This window comes from Excalfactoria chinensis, chromosome 14 (assembly GCF_039878825.1).
Source record: "Excalfactoria chinensis isolate bCotChi1 chromosome 14, bCotChi1.hap2, whole genome shotgun sequence".
Taxonomy (NCBI): Eukaryota; Metazoa; Chordata; class Aves; order Galliformes; family Phasianidae; genus Excalfactoria; species Excalfactoria chinensis.
In genome coordinates, this window is record NC_092838.1 from 899,125 (window position 1) to 918,532 (window position 19,408).

A 19,408-nucleotide genomic window follows, 5' to 3' on the forward strand; every position below is an offset into this window, starting at 1 on the left:
CTCTGCAGCCACACTTTGTGCTGGGGTGTTATCTGGGCAGGGTGAAGACCGCAGTGCTGCCATCCCATCTGCTCTGTATGGAGGGATCGGAGCTCCCAGAAACATCCCTACCATCACCAGCCTGGAATTGGCTGCAAGGAGACAGTCCTCACCTGCAGGGGGACAACGTGGACATAAAACTACACAGCTCCTTCTGAGGTATCATCTCCCTGCAACCACTGAAAAACCAGTGACCAACAAATAGGGAAGGAGCAGAGACAAGTTTACTGCCGGGTAGAAGAGGTTTACCTTTGGAATCATCTACAATGGCTACAACAGCTGCCCTGCTGCAGGCTTAAAGCAACAGAAAAACCCGTGGTCTCTCACTACAAAAATACAGCCCTTGCTGCTCATTTCTTTGAAGAACGAATATAGACGTTTGCCAATAGCAGTGCTTGCCAGATTTCTAAGAACACGGCTGGATAGCAATATGACCAGCCACAGGAAAGACAGACACAAACGATGCTGCACTGCTGTGGAAGCACAAAGTGCCTCACGCTTCACCTGTTTAAGGACTGAAATGAACGGAGCGCGCAGAGGGGAGGGGAATTTACAGCAAGTAGGCTCAGTTCTGATGGCTGAAAGCTGACTATGGGGTTGTATGGGATTCACTGAACCATTTTCCACCCCTTTTAGCAACAAGTCTCAGGAAAACTCAAAATGTCCTTACAACAAATTTCTGCTCTGCATGTCAGCAGGGATCTGTTCACTGCAGGTAATGGCACGCAGCTGACAAGGCACAAACTGCTTTCCAGTCCAACATCTTTCACTCCCGTCAGCTCCATCCATGTGAACGGCTGGCACCTCATGTGCACTGAGCGCCGTACCCAGCGCTCTGCTGACTCCTCATAACTCATTCTGCAGGCTGAGGACAACACCAGCCCACTTTGCAAGGCACAAGCGGCACCAAACGTTACAGCTCACACAGCTGTGGGGTTTCTTGTTTGTTCAGCTTAGAAGCTCCTGACGGGCTCAGAGCGGAGCGGGACGTGGGGCTCAGGGCCGCGTCTGCCCCACAGCCCAGCGGTCCCAGCTCCCATCACAGCAGCTCGTGACTTTGTTCAGGCATCCCCGGACCTTCTCCCAGCTTTACTTCTGTCTGGCCGCCAGGTTCCACTCCAGGGCTGCAAGGAGGGCCGCCATCCCGCTCCGCAGCCCGACCTGCAGGAGCTCTATCGGAGCGCAGGGGACCCCGACGTCCCACGGCCCCCCCCGGCCCACGCTGAGGGGAGGAGTGAGGCGGGAAGGGGACGCTCCGAGGGGAGGAGGGACAACTTTAGAAGTCTCCATATGTCTTTTCCTTTCAGGAAACACATCCTGTTCATGTTTGACTGCCGTGGCAGCGGCTCTGTTTGTTGCAGTCGACTACGCCCTGAGGCTCACCAAAAACAGCCACAAAAACAGCCATTTCCTCTGAGTGGAGAGCTGGGGGGGCGGAGGGGGAGACCTCTTCCTCACGGCAGCCCGCGCTGCAGCCGCCGCCACTCGCAGTTCTGGTGCTCGGAGAGACGCAGCGGAGCAGATTCCTCGGGATACTCCAAGCTTTCCTACCTCCTCTGGGATGACCACATTCGTCCGGAGCTCAGCTGGGCGTTAAGGATGCCGGCTGTCGGTGTTTGCGGGGTGTTCTGAAGCGTGCGTCCCAACGAGGCTGCGAGGATCCCTCGCCCCTGGGTGCGCTGGGTGGGCGCCCTGCCGGCCCTGCCTGCAGCCTGGATCCACACAGCCCCTGCCTCGGCTCACAGGGAATGGACCTCCCCGTCTTCCAGCCCGTCATCAAGGTGCAAGAAGGTGGATAAGCCAAAGCTGGGAAGGACCGAGACTTAAACAAGCTTCTCGGTGTTCTTATTTTATGGAATTATCCTGCCTACCTCACGAAATTCTCATTTGCTTCATCAGGAACGCCTGTGGAGTTGACTTTGAGAATGAACGGTGATGTCCTCTAGCCACTTCTAACATCCTATCCAAGCTGCCTCCATTTGAAGACCCATTTCAATGTGCTGCAGCTGACTGAGACCTCGCGTCTTCTGCTCATAGAGACTGGTGGCGAGCTGACAGTCAGATATGACTGTCCAGAAACTGGTAGCCACAGCCGTGTTGGTCGCCTTGGTCTCGCTTATTCTTAACAATGCGGCTGCCTTTACTCCTAACTGGGTGTACCAGACCCTGGAAGATGGGCGTAAGCGCAGCGTGGGGCTCTGGAAGATGTGCTGGCTGGCAGAGAGGAGCAAGGCAGGCACGAGCAGCAGGCATGGGCAAGGGGAGGAGCGCGAGTGTGAAGCCCTGGGCTGGGGCTCCGAGTCAGCTGGGTTCCAGGAGTCTCGCAGCACAGTCAAACGTAAGTTCCATCTCTTTGCTTATGCTGGGTGGTCATAGGTACGGTGTGCCAGGGCCTGGGGAACGTACAGCTCAGCAGCACGCCCATGTAGCTCTGACATCGGTGTTAACCATTGGAATCCAAACATTTCTTAAGGTTAACAGTCAAAATCAGGAAAATGAGAACAATTATGTCCTCCCTCTGGCGATGAGCTGATTCCTCCTCCCTGCCCAAAAGAATTAATCTGCACTGCACTGTCCTGTTTTATAGCACATGGAACAATGCACTTTGAATAATCCATCCGTGTTTCAGACGTTTAAAAGTTGGGGGTAGGACCAAAAACCTGTAGGTTGATTTGCAGAACTGAGCAATGAAAGAACTGCACCTTGTGTTCACAAGTTTGTTTGTCAGGGAAACTCAACCAACACTAAATGGATCCTTCAAGGAAATGAATTTGAAGGATTAAAGGTCTGTCAAGTTCATGCCTTGGCAGACGCTAGGATTTTTTTCTAGAGATTTTAATGCTGCTTCTGAAGACTCATCATAGTAACGTTAGTAAGAAAAAAGGTGGTTTTTTTTTCATGGTTTGAAATATGGAGAAAAGGAAAAATGCTCCTAAAGTCTCTTCTATCCCTCCTGAGACCAAACAAAAATAGGAGAGGAATTCTCTCACGTGGGCCCACACAACATCATGTTTTCCAGCACGCAGCCGTTGCCTTCTGTGCACACACTGACATTCAGTCCCCAAAAGTCACCCACAGAGAATCTGTCAACCGCTGCGAATCCCTGACCGTGATTTGTGGTTTTACCCACCGCAACTTCGGTAACGACAGACAGAATTAGCTGAAAAACTTCTTCGATGTCAACCTGTAACTTCATCACTTGAATGCCTGCTCCAATTGTTATCTATCAGTCAGGTTCTGACTTAAAAACCCGCTTACCATTCACAAACTTTGCAAGTACCTGGTCCCTGTGAACAGATAGATTAAGTTCCTGTGCACTGAGTTGGGCCTCTGCAGCTTTTTAAGCCCGCTGGCTTGTATTTCCTGCGGTGCACAGTTCAGAAGATGTGTGGTGCTCTAAAGGTAACCATAGAACTGGTTTCATAGCAGAACGGTGTGGCAGCAAGTTCTTACATGAAACAGAAGCAAAATGTGATAGAACTCCTAAAAACATAATAACCATAACCAATAACCCCAAAATTCCCTAACACCAAAAAAGCTTTTAAAATGCTGGTTTAAAGAAGGATTTTGAGGTCCAGGGACTCATTTTGTCAAGCATCCATGCACTAATGTGGGTGCCAGTAATAAGTAGCAGTCAAATCTTCAGCCTCTGCAGTGTTTAAAAGAGAATCTCAGTTCTGCAGCTCTACCACAACAAACTAAGGAAGCTGATCTGTTGCACATTAAGATGCATTTCCAAGGGTTGTACCCCTTGTCAATACAGGCCTGATCTTACGTTCATGATTTCATAACTAAAGAGGTGTGATGGTGGCAGAGAGCTCCCTCACAGTGGCAACACATTATCAGAAACCTTTGCATATGCTGAGAATCCCAGCCCAGTTAGGGGGATGCTGGCCCAAGTTTTTCCAACAAGGGCACGCCACTAAATGACACTTAAAGGCACTGCACACTCACACACCATGTTCTCTCCTCAAAACACATCAAGGAATTCTGCCTGCTCAGGCAGCCTACCACTCCTGTACATGAGCAAGGGCAAGGAGTTCAGCTCAGCCATCTCTCCCCTCTCCCAGCCCTGCACCTGGCACCATATGAGCACAGTGGGATACTTGGAATCAACATTGGTATTTCTGACCATGCTGCACAGTACAGCGATGCCCCTAAGCCCCACAGCACTAACAGCCCTGTGGACAGATGGAGCTCGTTTATTTGTTAGCAAAGGTCACATTCTGTTCCTTTTTGTCTGAAGAACACTATGAACAACTTGAACTACAGCAATAGAAGAATTTTTAAGGCTTTGCTTGGTTCTTCAGGGTTCCAAAGGGACTGAATGCAAATCCCAGTGGCAGGATGCTAATTTCTACTACAGATGCCAAGAGCAAGATAGCCATAGTTCTTACAAGTAGCATAACCACTGACAGGGAGACAAAGCATCACAAGTGACTACGTGACTCCAGGAGGACTAAATATAAACACCTGCCAGCCTCAGAGCATGATTTATGCAGACACTTGCACTGTGAAGAGCAGTGCTAAGCCAGGCTGCTGCTCTGCGTGGGAACTGCGCTGGCCTTTGTTTGCAGAGGTAACAATTCAGAGTGACACTGGCTGCTGATGTTTGGCTGGACTGCAGCCATGCCATGTCAAGCAGTGAGCATCATATTAGTTCTTCTACATAGACAGATCAAGAATGGAAGGCCACTGCACATGGAAAAGACAGCTACCAAGGGATTTAATACAGCCAGATGCTTACTGTGCCCATGGGTGCCTGCCCACAGATCTAACCTGCTGAGGCTATTGCACAGTCAGTTCACAGTGCTGGAGGCTCCAAGCTTGTGATTTCCCTTCCTAGCACCTGCAATGTTATCAGCATTTCAATTAGTGATATGACTAATTGCAGCAGCAGAGGTGAACATGCGGTCTTTCTGGAGGTAAACTTTAAGAAGTCTGCTCTTCAAATTGGAGTCAATGTTCTGTAACAGAGCTATGGGCTCACAGAGATGCTGTGAGGTAGACGGCTCTCTTTTGAGGCTTTTGATAGACTTGTCAGCTATGCTTCTGCTAAGGAAATGTGTACAAAGACTTCTCAGACTATTTAATGAAGTAGATTTGTTAGGAGCAACAAGAGATGAATCCCTTCCTAGGCCAAGGCCTTAGCAAAGCATCAGGTTCCAGATGAAAACCACGCACTCAGAATGTCTTCATTGTGTTAGAGAAAATCTAATTACTTTGCCAATTCAGACTAAATTGTATCAGAAGCAGCACATGATCTCAGCTTGCAGACACAGCTTGTAAACAGATACCAAACAGTGTAACTTCGGAGATGAAGACAACTGAAGTTAGACACAACCATTTTAACACTAACACAATCAGCACGAACAAGCAAGTTTCCTGAAGTACTGACAAACTCACAGATGCAATTCAATTAGCAGCAGCTTAAGGTGGTGCTGTCCTTCAGTGCAACGAATTCCTAAGAGCTGACTGAAATTTACATTGATTTTTCAGATCTAATCACACTGCCCCAAAGCAGAGGTAGGTCAGCAGCACAATCACAGACAGACCCTCCAGCTGAGGTGACCATCAGCCAGCTGTGAAGCCATGGTGAGAAGTGCAGGTTCTGTACTGTTCCTACAGGGTGCGGGAAGCTGTGCTCTCCCATGGCTGGTAACTGCATTACGGAATCCGGACTGAAGTTCACACTAACAATTTAGGAAGTTCTGTTTCTCAAGGGAAGCTGTAGATAAGTACTGGGGCACCTCAGGCTGCTTAATATGAATACATACATCGTGATGTAATCTATCAACAGCTTGAATTCCCACCTATCACTGTTTTTTCCCTACATGCAAACAAAATAGGGAAAGAAAACTTGAGACTTGCAGCAATTAGCACCATCTGATCTGTTCAGTGAGATCATCCTTCCCAACAATTCTGAGACACTGTGAATTACTCTTTATTATGACTAATCTGCTTTTGCAAAACACAAATAACCCTGGGGCTATCATGTAACATTGAATTGCTGCTTGCAAATAAGCAAATCAAATCAACATTTCTAATCCAGATGGATACTTCTGGTCTAGGAAATGAGCAATGCAATGGGGAATCTGAACTGGTCTCTCTGGTGATAGAATGAAACAGCTTTATCCCAGTAGGAAGCGTGGAAGGGCACTCAGTTATTGTCCTACCTGATTCCACCCAAATAATTGCTTTCATGTTTCATAAGATCACACCAGCTGCCTCCTCCTAATTCTGTTCCTGTCATCCTGCTGCACTTCCAACTTGGAAGCTGGAATATTTAAGTGAATTTTCTCCCCTTGTCAGAAATGAACTCACTAGGAAAACCAACAAAAAACGCTATAGGCTTAACATTTTACTTAATGTGAAAATAGTATTTAAGTGCAAAAGTTAAATGGTCTCTGTTCTTATTTAACTCCTTAAGATGAAATAACATATTGTGCTGAAGTTGAATTAAATCGTGAGCTAGGAGCTAAACACTGGGAGCTAAAGATGAGCTATGAAGAACATACTCGCGCTATAGACTGCACTGAATGGTTACTACTGCGAAGTTCACTTGTGTTTGTTTCTAACAAGGAGCTGTGGGGCTTTCTGCACTCCTGGCAGCCCCTCACGGGATCAGGAATTTCAGTCTCAGCTAAAGGGTTAAGGCGGCAAAGAATGACAAGATCCAACCACTTGGCAAGCATGATTCAAGCATTACCTGAACAACAGAAGAGATCAGAACTTCAACTTAGGCTCCAAACTCTCTGTTCTCTACTGCTGCCTGCTTTCTTAGGTATCAGCTCTTCAGTCGTTCATGGACTGCTCATGGAAATGTAAGGTGGAAAAAGCCTATCTTTTTAGCAAGAAGTCAGTACAACAAATTACACAAAGCCTTACTGCCCAGTAATGTGCAATGGGAACAAAGACCAATCCCAAATATTCTACAGAAAGGAAAAATGTATTGTGGGGTCTGGAGACACCGAGATCCAGAAACCTGCTGTCGAAATAGGAACAGGCCTTAGGCAAAGCACTCCAGCTGGCAATGAATCCTTTGTTAACTGTTTCCCAGAATATAAAATTTGGGTGGTTAGTGCATCCAAATTCAATCCTATCAGCTAAGCCACTTCTGAAAACCTGATGAAAATTAATGTCTGGAGCCTTTCTGTTTGTAACACTGCGCACTGAGCTGCTTGTATTTCAGAATAGCAGTGACATATTGGCAAGAGATGTTGAACTGACACAGGGATATTTACAAAGCCCACCTTTTTGCTAGAGAGGAAGGAAAAGGATGAAAACAGGACATCCACCAGGTTAACAGGAAAAGTAGGAAAAGAAGCCTCACTGAAAGGACTGAACTTTGCAGTGGATGTATTCTATCCAGCAGCCAGCTGAATCGGGTCTCTATCCAAGACTTGAGATATTTATATCTGTAATTATTTCTGCATTTGTTCTTTATATTCATTGTGTACAAATATATAAGGTCACATAACTTTTCTTTTACATGCATACGATGGCAGAGCACCTAGCTGAGAACTGTCAAGCACTGACATCATTACAGAGCAAGAAATACAAGGGTCTTCTCAGAGGGTCCAAAAGATCAATAAATGTTACAAGAAGGAAGATTTAAGAATTCTCTATTTAATGCTCTGTTATCAACATCTCTTAATATAATATAATATTATATATTATAATATATTGGCACTGGCCCACAGACTGCTTAAGAACTAGAGATCTACAGATTTCTTTTGCTGTGAGATGATTGTTTTGGGGCCTTGAAAACCCAAGCCATGAACCAAGGTTCCATTTCAATCAGTGCCATACAAATGCAGAACAAAAGGACAGTTCCTGCGACACACAACTCTGACTGTGTAATCTGCTGATTACACAGAGGATCTTTGCAGGGCAGAAGCCAAGAGCTTTTTGTGGGCTGTCCCTGCAAATGGGCTACTTGCTTCAGCCCAGACTGTTTGGCACTGTAGCAAAAGTGACAGGATTTTCATTAACTAAAGGAAAGATTTCCTAAAGAAAATCTGTTCCTAATCAGACCACGGCAAATGCAGTTAAGAAGGTTAAGACTGTTGGGATTGTCAGGAGTGGGAAAGATATGCAAGAATCATTTGCTATGGACTGAGAAGTTTTACACACCAGCTTAGCCAGGTTTTTAAATTCTCTTTTCACCCTCAACACCCCCCTTCTCCTTTTTTAATCCCATTTTAACTGGAGGTTTCCTTCTCATGTTTCCCTAGTGCAGTTTGACATGATGCGTGCCTGTAACCTCATTGCTACTGTTGCTCTGACTGCTGGCCAGCTCATCTTCGTCCTGGGTCTGGTGGAGATCCCGCTCATCTCTCAGGATACCCAGTGGTGGGAGGAGGCCATCGCTGCCGTGTTCCAGCTTGCCAGTAAGTGCACTTCTGTTTTTAGGGAAAAATTCACTCATCCCTACTAATTCCAGGTGGAAAAGGTGGTTACTTGGAGAAACTTTCAAGTGACAAGGCAGCGAAAAGGCCCAAATGTCAAAGTAAACAAACACTGATTTTGCAGTCTATGACTAGAAGCGTTCATGCTGGAAATATCAGAGTGTTTTTTCTAAGTTGGCAGCAGACTAAGCTATTCCTATTTCCTATGGAAGCTGAAAGCAATAAAACCATTGCAATGTATTCCCACGTTTAGCAGGACAGAATATACCCCAGCAGCTGTTTGAATGCAGAATGACAGAACAGATTTCTGACATCTTGCTGAAACACAAACGTTTTGCTTTCAGCTAACTGGGTTTGCACTGTGAAGATCAGTTGCACTTTGATACACAAACATGTCTTGCAATCTTGCAAAGAAAGCTGCAGTCCAAGGACAGTTTAACAGGGACAGTTGTAACTAAAATTCCCACGGCGATTCTCATAGACAAAAATTGTATATAGAAATGAGTGAGGGAAGGAGGAAATGGTTTTATCACAGTATTATATTGAGAGTTTTGCAGTAATGCCTTTCTTCTTTACATAAAGCCACTCGATATTTATTATACTGATCCTATAAAAATCCACGTATGGAACCGTCATTAATGGAATATTACATTCAGATTGCCTACAAGTCCATATTAAAAGCGTGTCATTACAATTAATGTGCCCGGTAGGTTATAACCACTGTTGTTGTTTTTTTAAACACTGAATATCTGGAATGGTATAAATGTGAGATCTCCAGTTCACACTGCTACAGGACCAGCATCTAGCCCAGCTTATTTAAATATGGTTCCCATAGCAATAACCACCCACACTAAGGGTGAACCTGAACTTCAAACAAGAGGAGACTGCAGTAACAGCTTCTGTATCTCTCAAAGCATCCCACCCAGCTTCCAGGTGCACTGGCTCAGCGCAGAGAAGAGCCAGACATACAAGCTCACCACAGACCAGCCTCCCTGCAGCCTTACATACACCACGGTCTTTTGCATAACTCTCTCTGATCTTCATATGCAGTGCTGGCGTTACTCTCACTCCTTCTCCTCCTCCCCCAAAACTCCACATGTCTGTTTTTCACAGAGGAAATGCATTCTGGCCCTGTTTAGATTTGTTGTTTCATTGACAAGCAGTGCAGTGGACAGCCCTGGGCCTTTATTCTATCAAGGCTGCTAATTTTAGACTTTTTTTTTTCCTGTGCTGGAGTCAGTTTTAAACACAGTCAGAGAGAGACTGAAGGGCGCCAGGATATCCCGACACAGGAGGAGGAAATGCCTGCTATTACCTGTTATGCAAGCTGAACCTTGAAATCCCCAGTGCTGGGAGGGGAGAAGGGAAGAAAGCCAGAGTCAGAGTGATTAACAAAACACTAATGAGAATGGCTGAAGAAGCTGCTGAATCAAGGAGTTCATCTGCTTGTCTGCATTCAAAAGGTGTGAGGAGATGGATCTGGCTGCTCATGACAGCTACACAGAAAGACGTCATGCTGCATGAACCCAAGCTCTCCCATCCGCACAAATGATGACTTTGGTGGCTATTTCCCCCCAGCCACCCTCCTTCACAATTACACCGTGCTGTCAGATGGCTGCCTGTCTTGCAGTCAGTACCACAGCACCCATTTTACACCTCATTTGCTTAATGCAAATTTTACATTAAACAAATTCCCAGAACACCCATCCTAGGTGATCACATCCAGCAGTCAGTCTGGTTGGTTCAAGGTCAAAAGATGACAAAGACTCCTCAAATAAGCCACCTCTCTTATAACAGACTAAGATTCTGTGAAAGACCCTCTGCTTTCACCCAAGTTCAGTCCACTGAATTCCAGTCCTGTTACAAAGCCTGTTTTCCCTACACATTGAGTAACGTGGATAAGAGAGGGCATGTGAAGGGTTAAACCAATATATTTTAGTCCAGACACATCATCTGTGTCAGAAAACAAACATTCTAGAATGTACATGCTTAGGTCTAATTAAATATTTCCTGGACAATGTATTTTGTCTGGACAATATTGTCTGGACAATGTATTACACTTTCAAATGTCAACCTGCTACATACTGAAAGTGTGAGCACACAGCTCATGTTTTCTTCTCCTAAAACCAAATGCTCTGGGGAGATTCCCTCTAACTCTGGTGTACATCTGGTCTCTGCCTTTTGTTTCAATAGCAGATAGAAACAAAACTAGCAGTCATTGAGAGTGAAATCCAGCATTATGGAGAAAGATTTATGTATGCAGCTCAGAATCAACGTGAACCTGCCACTTACTTATTTTTGGTCACAGCATATAGCCGAAGCACTGTGTGGGTTTCATTACAGCCTCCTGATCTCCAAAAGAAGTCATTTTTGCTTTAAAAAACTAAGCATACTAAATGCCATCTTCCAAATCCTATTGCAAGTCCAAACCAACCATCTCTGCTCCCTTGAGAGACTCCAGGCTTCATTCTGCCACCTGCACAAGTGTTTGACTGCCATTCAGAAAGGATGGACCTCTGACAGAAAATAAAGCCCCAGGAAGCAACGAGGAAGGAAAGAACAGAGCAAACAGTGTTGCTTCTGGGCCAGCAACGGGATTCACACAGCTCCAAAGCCCTGCAACCTCACACCTCCCAGCTAACAGGAAGGCAAACTGTTTGCTTTGGAAAAGGAATGTGGTGAAGATGGAACCAGTGTTGAATGTGGAATTTTGTGTCACTGCTCAGAAATTTCTCTCCTGACAGCTCTTCTTTGCTGCTTCTTTTCCCAAGGGACTGTTACAAAATGAGCCTGCTGAGCATAGGACGGGTAACAGAGTAACCCAAGCAGTTGTAAAGGGAAATCCATACTAACAGGATAGGAAAAACAGAGCACTTCAGAAAATATTGATCTACCTCAAGCAGAAACCTGCCAGACTAGAACCCAGCTAATGTATTCCAGCCAAGACTCCTATTCTGTACGATGGTGAATGTTAGGCAGTAGAGGGAAATGTCAGGAACAGCGGAGGAGAGCAACTATAAAATACCCTTTACAGCAGATCTCATCCTGGTTTCAGAAAGTCCAAGATTGAAATAAACCTGAATAATAACGGTTAATATTCATTCAAATTACTTATCAGCATTAAATTACTTTAATATCAAATATCCTGAAGATTGAAATGCTTTGTCCCCCACTGAGCTTGCCACCTACAGCCAAATAATTCCAATTTTACCTCTTCTGAATTTCAAGCCTTGCATTCCAACTTCTCCTACTGTGTTTTTCAGCTGACAGAATTATTTCACTCTAGATCCTGACACAGCTGGGGAAACCTGAGTCCAGACATATTCATGTCTGTGCTATTAAGCCTTAAAAAACAGAAGAGCATTAGATCACTTACCTTCTCTCTTCCTTCTCAGTATTATAACTTTAGATCTGCTGACAGCCAGAAAAATGTTAATGCAGAACAGAACAGCAGAGCAGCCACTGGAGAACACAGCTGACTGTAATGACAGCAATGTGATCCTTCCACCTTTTGCCTTCACAGCACCCACAAGCAAGGTCTGCTTTAAAAGGAGATTCTAGGGAGCTCTAGCCTAATACTTCCTGAATAAAGAAAGCTAATTAATGACTCTAAGTCTAAAAGTTGTATGAAAAGGAAAGGATTTGGCTGCTTCACTTGTGCTAAATGCTCTTATTATTTCTCACTTATTTTACTGCAGCACCAAAACTTGCACGTTCTTTACGTGGACTGCAAACCTCAGTGATCTGGCTTTCAGTGCCTGCAGGATTAACCAGAAAGATGTAAACATATGGAAGACTGTCCTGCTTATTTTGACTGAAATGCTTCACCTGAAGCTGAACCAGCAAATGGGAAGGGCAGTAGCTCAGAAGTGTGCTGAACGTTTCAGCAGGTAGAACGGCAGACAGAAGATAGGCTGCCTGTATTTTTCATGTCTAAACACAGATCTAAGCAGCAGGAAATTACTTAAAATATCTCAGCGTCAATGGCACATTCTGACTATAAAGATGGTAATATTACCAGATAAATACACAAGTGTAAGGAACAGGTTTTACAGCTGCGCTGGAAATAATATAGTAATGCAGGGGGGGAAAAAAACACACTTAAAATTCATTTAATAAGCAAAAAATGTTTGAGCTGGAGATGGCTGAAAGTTACAGCCTGTGCCCTTTAGCCAAATCCATATATATATATAGATATATAATTCTTTTTAAAGTAGATTTCTAAGATTCTAAGTTTCTAAGATTTCTAAGCATTGGCACAGGCTGCCCGGAGCTGTGACACTCAGGGATGTGGTTCAGTGGGCAGTGCTGATGGTAGGTGGGCGATGGGACTGGATGGTCTCAGAGGTCTTTTCCAACCTCAATGATTCTGTGATTCTAAGAGTCCAAGAAGGCAGCATCAGAGTACTGAGATTTATACAATGCAGCATGTGTCTGGGGAAAAAAAAACCCACAGAAGGACGAGGTGACTATGAAAGTTCTTTTAAAATGCTAGAAGTCTGCAGCTGGCTAATGGCCAGCCGCGGTCAAACAGGAAGTTCAGTACACAGATCTAAAACACAAGTTCAAAAAGTAGCATTCTCCCAAACCCACCCCCACCAGCAGTCAAATACTGTCCCAACCAAAAGTCTTCCTAGTGAATTTGTTATCTGTTTCCTTCCCCAGCGGAAAAGCCCCCCTCCCCCGATTCAGGCTTGTTTTGCTACAGATGGGAAACAACTAGAGATAAACAGCAGCTCTATGGGAAAATAAAGTACTTTAAGTAATCTCACCAGGATTTTTAATAAAGATCTGGCCTCTGTGCAGACTTTCAGACAATACACAATAAGGGACCTGAAACTGATTGAAATACGTTTCTTCCCAGTGAAATTAATCCGGGGAGATTCAGCTTTGCATCTGAAATTTGCATGAATTTTCAGGAATATTCTAGACAACACAATAAAATACTGATTTAAATTCCCATCACTATTAACAACCACAGGGCAGGCTGTAAAAAAGCAGGAGATGATAACTCCATGAGAATACCCTGCTTCAGCTATGGCAGTAAAACATCAGGCACGTTTCAGTTTCACTCTCTTTCATTACAGAAATTAGTTCCTATTGCATCAACACACCAGGATCTGCAGCCATGTGGTACACATGATAACTTGCACGGTTTTACCCATTAGCCTGACAGAACGGGCAACTTGGATATAACCATATAAAAGAGGCCTCCCAAAATTACACACACACACATATATTTATATATCTACTTTCCCTGATTAATTGTGGAAACTGGAGAGTAATGTGCTTCCAAGTCTCCCACTTCTGTCATGCTTTTTTCTCCCTTAGATGTCAGTTCCTGTCTAGCCCATTGCAAAGAATTCTGCACAGATGCTGTTTGTCGCTGAAGAGCTGCAGTGACTCACTCCTGCTATCTGCCAAGTCAGGGAGCTCTGAAACTCATTATCTCCCAGTTCCCTCTCGTTCAGACACTGGCACAAAACTGCAAAAGAAGAGAAAGCCTGTTGCATGATTGGCTGCTCATCTGAGCTAGGGTTCAGGCAAAGGGCCTGTGAAGGGAAATAGTCTTGCTAACATAAATAGTTTTATTTTGAGCCCTGTAAGGAAGCCTTAGCTCTTTTTCCTGGCAGCTCATTTCTCCATCAGATAGAAGGATGCTCGTGAAATCAGCCCATCTAGCACAGAGATTTGCAGCCACTCAGGACAGTAATTGGCCATAAGTGATAGATAAGCAAGAAATAAAAGGATAACCAATATAATTAAAAGCTGTGAGTTTGGAAAATAAATAAATAAATAAATCTTGAAAGTATTCCTACAGCATTTATTTACCTGTGTAGTGCCATAAGGGAACTGACTACTGCTGCCTCAGCTAAAAGAGCCAAATGATGGGGGCAAAGTTATGCTGCCAAGGGAGCGTACTGCAAGGTAGTGTAAAGCGGACTATTAACTATTAAATCTGACCCTCAGAGGCACCTGTAAGTGCTTCATGATTAGGTTCAAAGCTTGTTCCTGCTCAAGAATTAATAATCTGAACTCACTGAAATGCACGTGAATTAAACTACTTCAAATCCCAGTATTGCATCTGACAGGTTTTGCATCACACTTCTTTTTCCTTTACTATTTAACATGTTTTTTGTTGTTTTTTTTTTTACTCCCTGTGAAAACGAGAACTGGAAAAAAGTTCTAAAAGGAGCTCAGAAAGAAAAGTGGTAACAGAATTCTGTGATGCACCAGGCAGGCTCATCAGCCAGATGGGTCCTTTGCTTTGCACCTCAGTGCCCTCCTTCCTCTGAGAATCTTAAGCCAGTAGGGTAAGAAACAGCTCTGCAACTTTGCCATAGGAATTACAACCAACCTCCCTTTTTCTCAGCTTCCTGTCATCATATGAGAAAAGTGTTATCTATCATCCCTTGCAAAGAGGATGGCAACCTGTAAGGAGCAGAACATCTGTATAAATACACAAAGACCTCAGAGAGAGATGAAGAGACAGATTCTGTATAAGCACACTACAGCTGGTGCACCCTGCAGCAAACAACATAATTAGAATTCAAAAGCAATGAAGGAAACTTCACAGAAAAGGTTAACTGGAGTTGTGGGGCAAAAGTGGCATCAGGAAGGCCCAAACAACATGGAATTCAGAGGGGGTTTGGACTGCACAAGGAAAGAACGTTTCCCCTTTCGGATGAGCAAAGCTTGTGGATATAAAGCATTATTATCAGTGGTGCTCACACACAAAAAAAGAGGGAAATCTTTTTTCCTTCTCCCATGTTTTTACAAGTGACGTTGTGACATCTGTGGATGGAAATACGAGATAAGTGCACTGTTGTTATTCCTGTATCAACTGCCTTTAAAGGAATTTAATACTGTGCTCACTGTTGGGAAAGGAACAGAAGCTCCTGGCAGCCTCTGCAGGCACATTAAAGAAGCAGGACCGTGCCCAGGGATTCCACCCTCCTTTTCTTTTGTTTGCTTTCATGCACACACACAGAACATACATTCTATCATTTCTGCAACACAAATGGATAAAACATGAAATACAACGAAGTAGGAGCAAGGAATTTAGACCAGAGTCAACAGATGTAAGCTGAACGTTAAGGCACCTCGTTCTGCATATATGGTCGTGTTTAAACACGAGTTAAAGAGCACATGCAGCACAGTGTAACAGGAAGGGAAAGGCTTCACAGATTCAGGAATATCAGGCTTGTAGCATCTTGACACTAAAGAAATTCAAGAGTAACTGAAAAATTCTCGCACTCTTTGCAGGTTTTGTTCTGGTCATTGGATTGGTGACTTTCTACCGCATCGGACCATACACCAACCTCTCATGGTCCTGCTACCTGAACATTGGAGCCTGTCTTTTGGCCACACTGGCAGCTGCCATCCTCATATGGAACATCCTCCACAGGCGGGAGGACTGCATGGCGCCGCGGGTCATTGTCATTAGCCGTACCCTGACTGCTCGGTTCCGCCGGGGCCTGGAAAATGACTACGTGGAGTCACCGTGCTGAAAGCATGGACTTGAAAGGGGAAAGATCTCCGAGGAGATCTGCATTGGAGTTTTCTATAAATATATGCTATAATTTAAAACTAAGGGTTGAAGGACATCACAAAGCTCACTCTTGTGGGCAGAGGCCCTCAATTATTATTTGGATGGGCTCCATCTATATACATATGTATAAAACATATAATTTTATATATATTATATTGCCCTCTTCCTCTACTGTACAGCTCAGAATATCGGGCTGTCAGAATCCTGACAGCATCACAGCGACGTGTCAGCAGGTGCAGCCGGAGCAGGTAGATCAGATGAGAATACAGAAAAGAGACAACCTAACATTTTCTGCCTGGATAAAGTTGTGTTGCTCCCTTACTAACATCGAAAGCTTTGGGGAACCAGTGATGACCAGTTTTCCTTTGGAGCTGACAGGCAGCCTGAGAAGGCAGAAAACTGTAGAATAAGTGATGATTTTTAACAGCTGTTAAGATTTCATGGCTTTTTAGTCTTCCATCCCCATCCCATTCATCCATTTCAAGGAACTTCTCATTAGCTGCAACACCTACTCTTTGCAAGCCACAGCATAAAGCAAGAGCTGCAACTCTAATAGTTCTAAATGGTAAGGGACTGCAGAAGAATTCAGTTCCATTTTCTCCAGATACTGCTTTTGTCACCCTAAGAGAGAGGCTTAGGTTTATCCTAAATGTAAATAGATACCATTAAAAATGACAAGGGCATGGAACAGGCCTTACATGGTGCTGAAAATCTCCTTCAGTGTTATACTGCAGGCAGATCTACAGAAAGTGATCACCCGGATTCTCTCATAATCATAGATACTGGTTTGCTTCACAGGAAATTATTAGTAATAATTGATATTTCAGCCCACATAAGTTTTCTTCCTGGCTTGCTTTAACATTTGCCAGGCAACTTCCAGATTAGAGTGCTACGTTAGGACATCCAGCTCTGCCCAGCAATGCTCAGAGGCACCTAACAGAATATTGGAGACTGCATCTGATACGCCAACTGGAGAATAAGACAAAGACTTTGCCATGAGATAAAACATCTGTCCATTGACTTCATATGGTAATGAAAAGAAAATCATTGCCTTCAGAATCAGGCACGATACCTGTTAGCCTCACAAGGGCTCACAAGGTGTTGTACGCAGCCTTTAGGAAGAGAAAACAACAGGTCAAAAATTGTTCTGCAAAACTAATTGAGACGCAGGGAGTATCGCAGTGACAGGAGTCCAGAAGTTGTCAGCAAGGCTCCTCTGAGCACTTACTGACAGATCTGAAGGGCTGAGCTGCGAATATGAGCTGTGACTGCCACCAACTGCTGTTGTGTTGCTCCCAGCTGATACGCTGCTCCTCTTTACTGCTATTTTCACCTTCCTTTGCCACACTTAGAACGTGATCATCAAGCTGGCTCTTGAATTCTGTTCTCAAACTCATTTCTGATGCAATAAGAAACTCAACCCCAACTGCTACTCTGCATCGTGTTTATAGTCAGCAACCCTGCGCAGAGACTGATGTTCCAGTACAATTGTATTGCTCTGGGCGATCAGGACAGAACACCTTAATGCTGACAAAGAGTTTCTTCTCACAGTAGGTTTGTAAAAACCAACTAAAATTTGTACTCACTCGCCTGCATTACCTCCTGGAAAAGCTCTATCTTTCCTAGAAGCAACGTGCTATGGTTAATTGCGGGGGTTTTTAAGATTAAACTATTTGAATATTTAAAAGACATTATATTATTTCTTCTAATATTGCAATATCCGTATTATAATAATGTACATTTCAATTTAAAAATCAGCTACGTGGTCAGTAAATTTGTAATACTTGGTATGACTGTGATTATGTCAGATGTATAAATAAAACTACGAATGTTCACCCTCCCCCAGCGATGATAACGTGGACTTTGTGCCAGGCAAGGGGGAAGGTCGCTCATTTTCCCCCAGACTGATCAAAACCTGCAGTTCATGATGCCTCGTGGACTAAGAGTAAGAAGCAGAGTTTCCATTGAAAGTCAGTAAAATAAAGATTTCGTCTCTCTGAGAATGAGGGGGAAAATGAAATAAAAGAAAAAGTAGCAAGTGAGATGGAGAGGATGGGAACGGCATGTCAGCTTGCACTGAGAATCTGCTCTACTTGTAAGGAAACGCACAAACACACGCTGTACCTTTTTATCAGCTTGATGGATTTGAACGCCTCATCCATGTCTCCAGCAGTCAGATAGAAGCTGAAGTTCAGCATGGCATCCCGGGTAGCCTTATCACAGTCTCCTAATCCAATGAAATCTCTCATGGGTCGTCTGGAAGCCATCTGCAAGACCTTGGAGCCTGACTCCGCTTGTCCTTTCCCAGCTTCCCCTGTCTAAAATGAGCACATCACCATTTAGGTATCACGGAGGATGAAGCCTTTTGGTGTCTGAATGATACATTTCCACTGCAGTCCCAAGTTTCCTATTCCAATCACAATACTCCAGCATTGGCAGTTCAGGGACTTCTAGAACGCCTCCCAGAAGAGGCAGCCACGATTCCAACAGCTGCTCTTATAGTCTTAGCTGTTATTTCAAGTCTTCAGATTTCACAGAGTTTCAGACAAACCTCTCTGGGGTTCATTTCTTCTCCAAAAGGAATCTGTTATTCTGGCAGTTAACAGCATAGACCTACTTCATTTATTCTTGAATTCCCGTGAAGCTTATAAATACTCAACCTCAGATTCAGTATGTTCCCCATACAACACACAGTTCTGGAGCCCCTAAACCATCAGTAATACCCTCACTGGTCACTGAAAACCACCCCAAAGGAATTTAACCACTACTGAGACACAGAATAAGATGGAAGTCAATCATCAGTATCATATTATCTGTCTAGAGTGTAATATGGTAATTTTCATAACCCAACAGCAGAAAATCATCTGAGTCATGAACAACACCAAATTTCACATGTATCCTGTACCAAACTTATAGCAGACAGCTGAGAAAAGTATTAAGAAAAAAGTATTAAGTTGAAAACTGTCCCCCCTTGTCCCAGCATTATCAGCCTATCACCACCAGCTGCTGCATCGACTGGATTTGCTGTATTTAAAGGAGACTGCTCTTGTAGTAAAACACGGTTCCAAAATGAATTACTACATAGCGATTAATGAAGTCACAAAGATGCATGTAATCCTACTGCAGGAGGAAAATGTAAACAAGAGAAAAGCAGTCAAAGAAGCAGAGCTGAATATTAGAGTTAATACTTACAGGTTTATGGACAAACTCCCTCCAAAAAATTAACTAATGGCAGCAATAATCCACACCGATGGGAAGGAAAAAAACACAAGAGATGTGGTATGAAAGTAAAATAGCACAAGTCATGATGAGGGAGGTGTTAACAGAGGGGAAAATGAGCAAATCTTAGATGTTTCAAATGGATGGGAAATGGAAAGAGCATCTCTAACAGCTAAATACATTTAAA

At 44.0% G+C, this 19,408-nt stretch overlaps 2 protein-coding genes across 4 annotated transcripts in view; one reads left to right on the forward strand and one right to left on the reverse strand.

Moving 5' to 3' along the window:
- The window catches only part of IFT140 (intraflagellar transport 140), a 40,194-nt gene that overhangs the window by 10,538 nt on the left and 10,248 nt on the right, over positions 1 to 19,408 (reverse strand). For both annotated transcript variants that reach the window (XM_072348839.1, XM_072348838.1), the window contains exon 18: positions 18,127 to 18,320. In XM_072348839.1, the coding sequence (XP_072204940.1) occupies positions 18,127 to 18,320 (194 nt within the window). The remainder of the gene's footprint in view (positions 1 to 18,126; positions 18,321 to 19,408) is intronic.
- TMEM204 (transmembrane protein 204) lies at positions 1,286 to 17,837 on the forward strand. Of its 2 annotated transcripts, none has more exons than XM_072349200.1 (4): positions 1,286 to 1,830; positions 1,939 to 2,377; positions 8,277 to 8,432; positions 15,717 to 17,837. In XM_072349200.1, exons 2-4 carry the CDS (start codon positions 2,104 to 2,106, stop codon positions 15,959 to 15,961), a joined length of 675 nt encoding a protein of 224 aa, XP_072205301.1. In that variant the 5' UTR covers positions 1,286 to 1,830; positions 1,939 to 2,103; the 3' UTR covers positions 15,962 to 17,837. The 2 variants fall into 2 exon arrangements, with proteins under 2 accessions (XP_072205301.1, XP_072205302.1); XM_072349201.1 differs by having other exon boundaries at positions 1,286 to 1,820.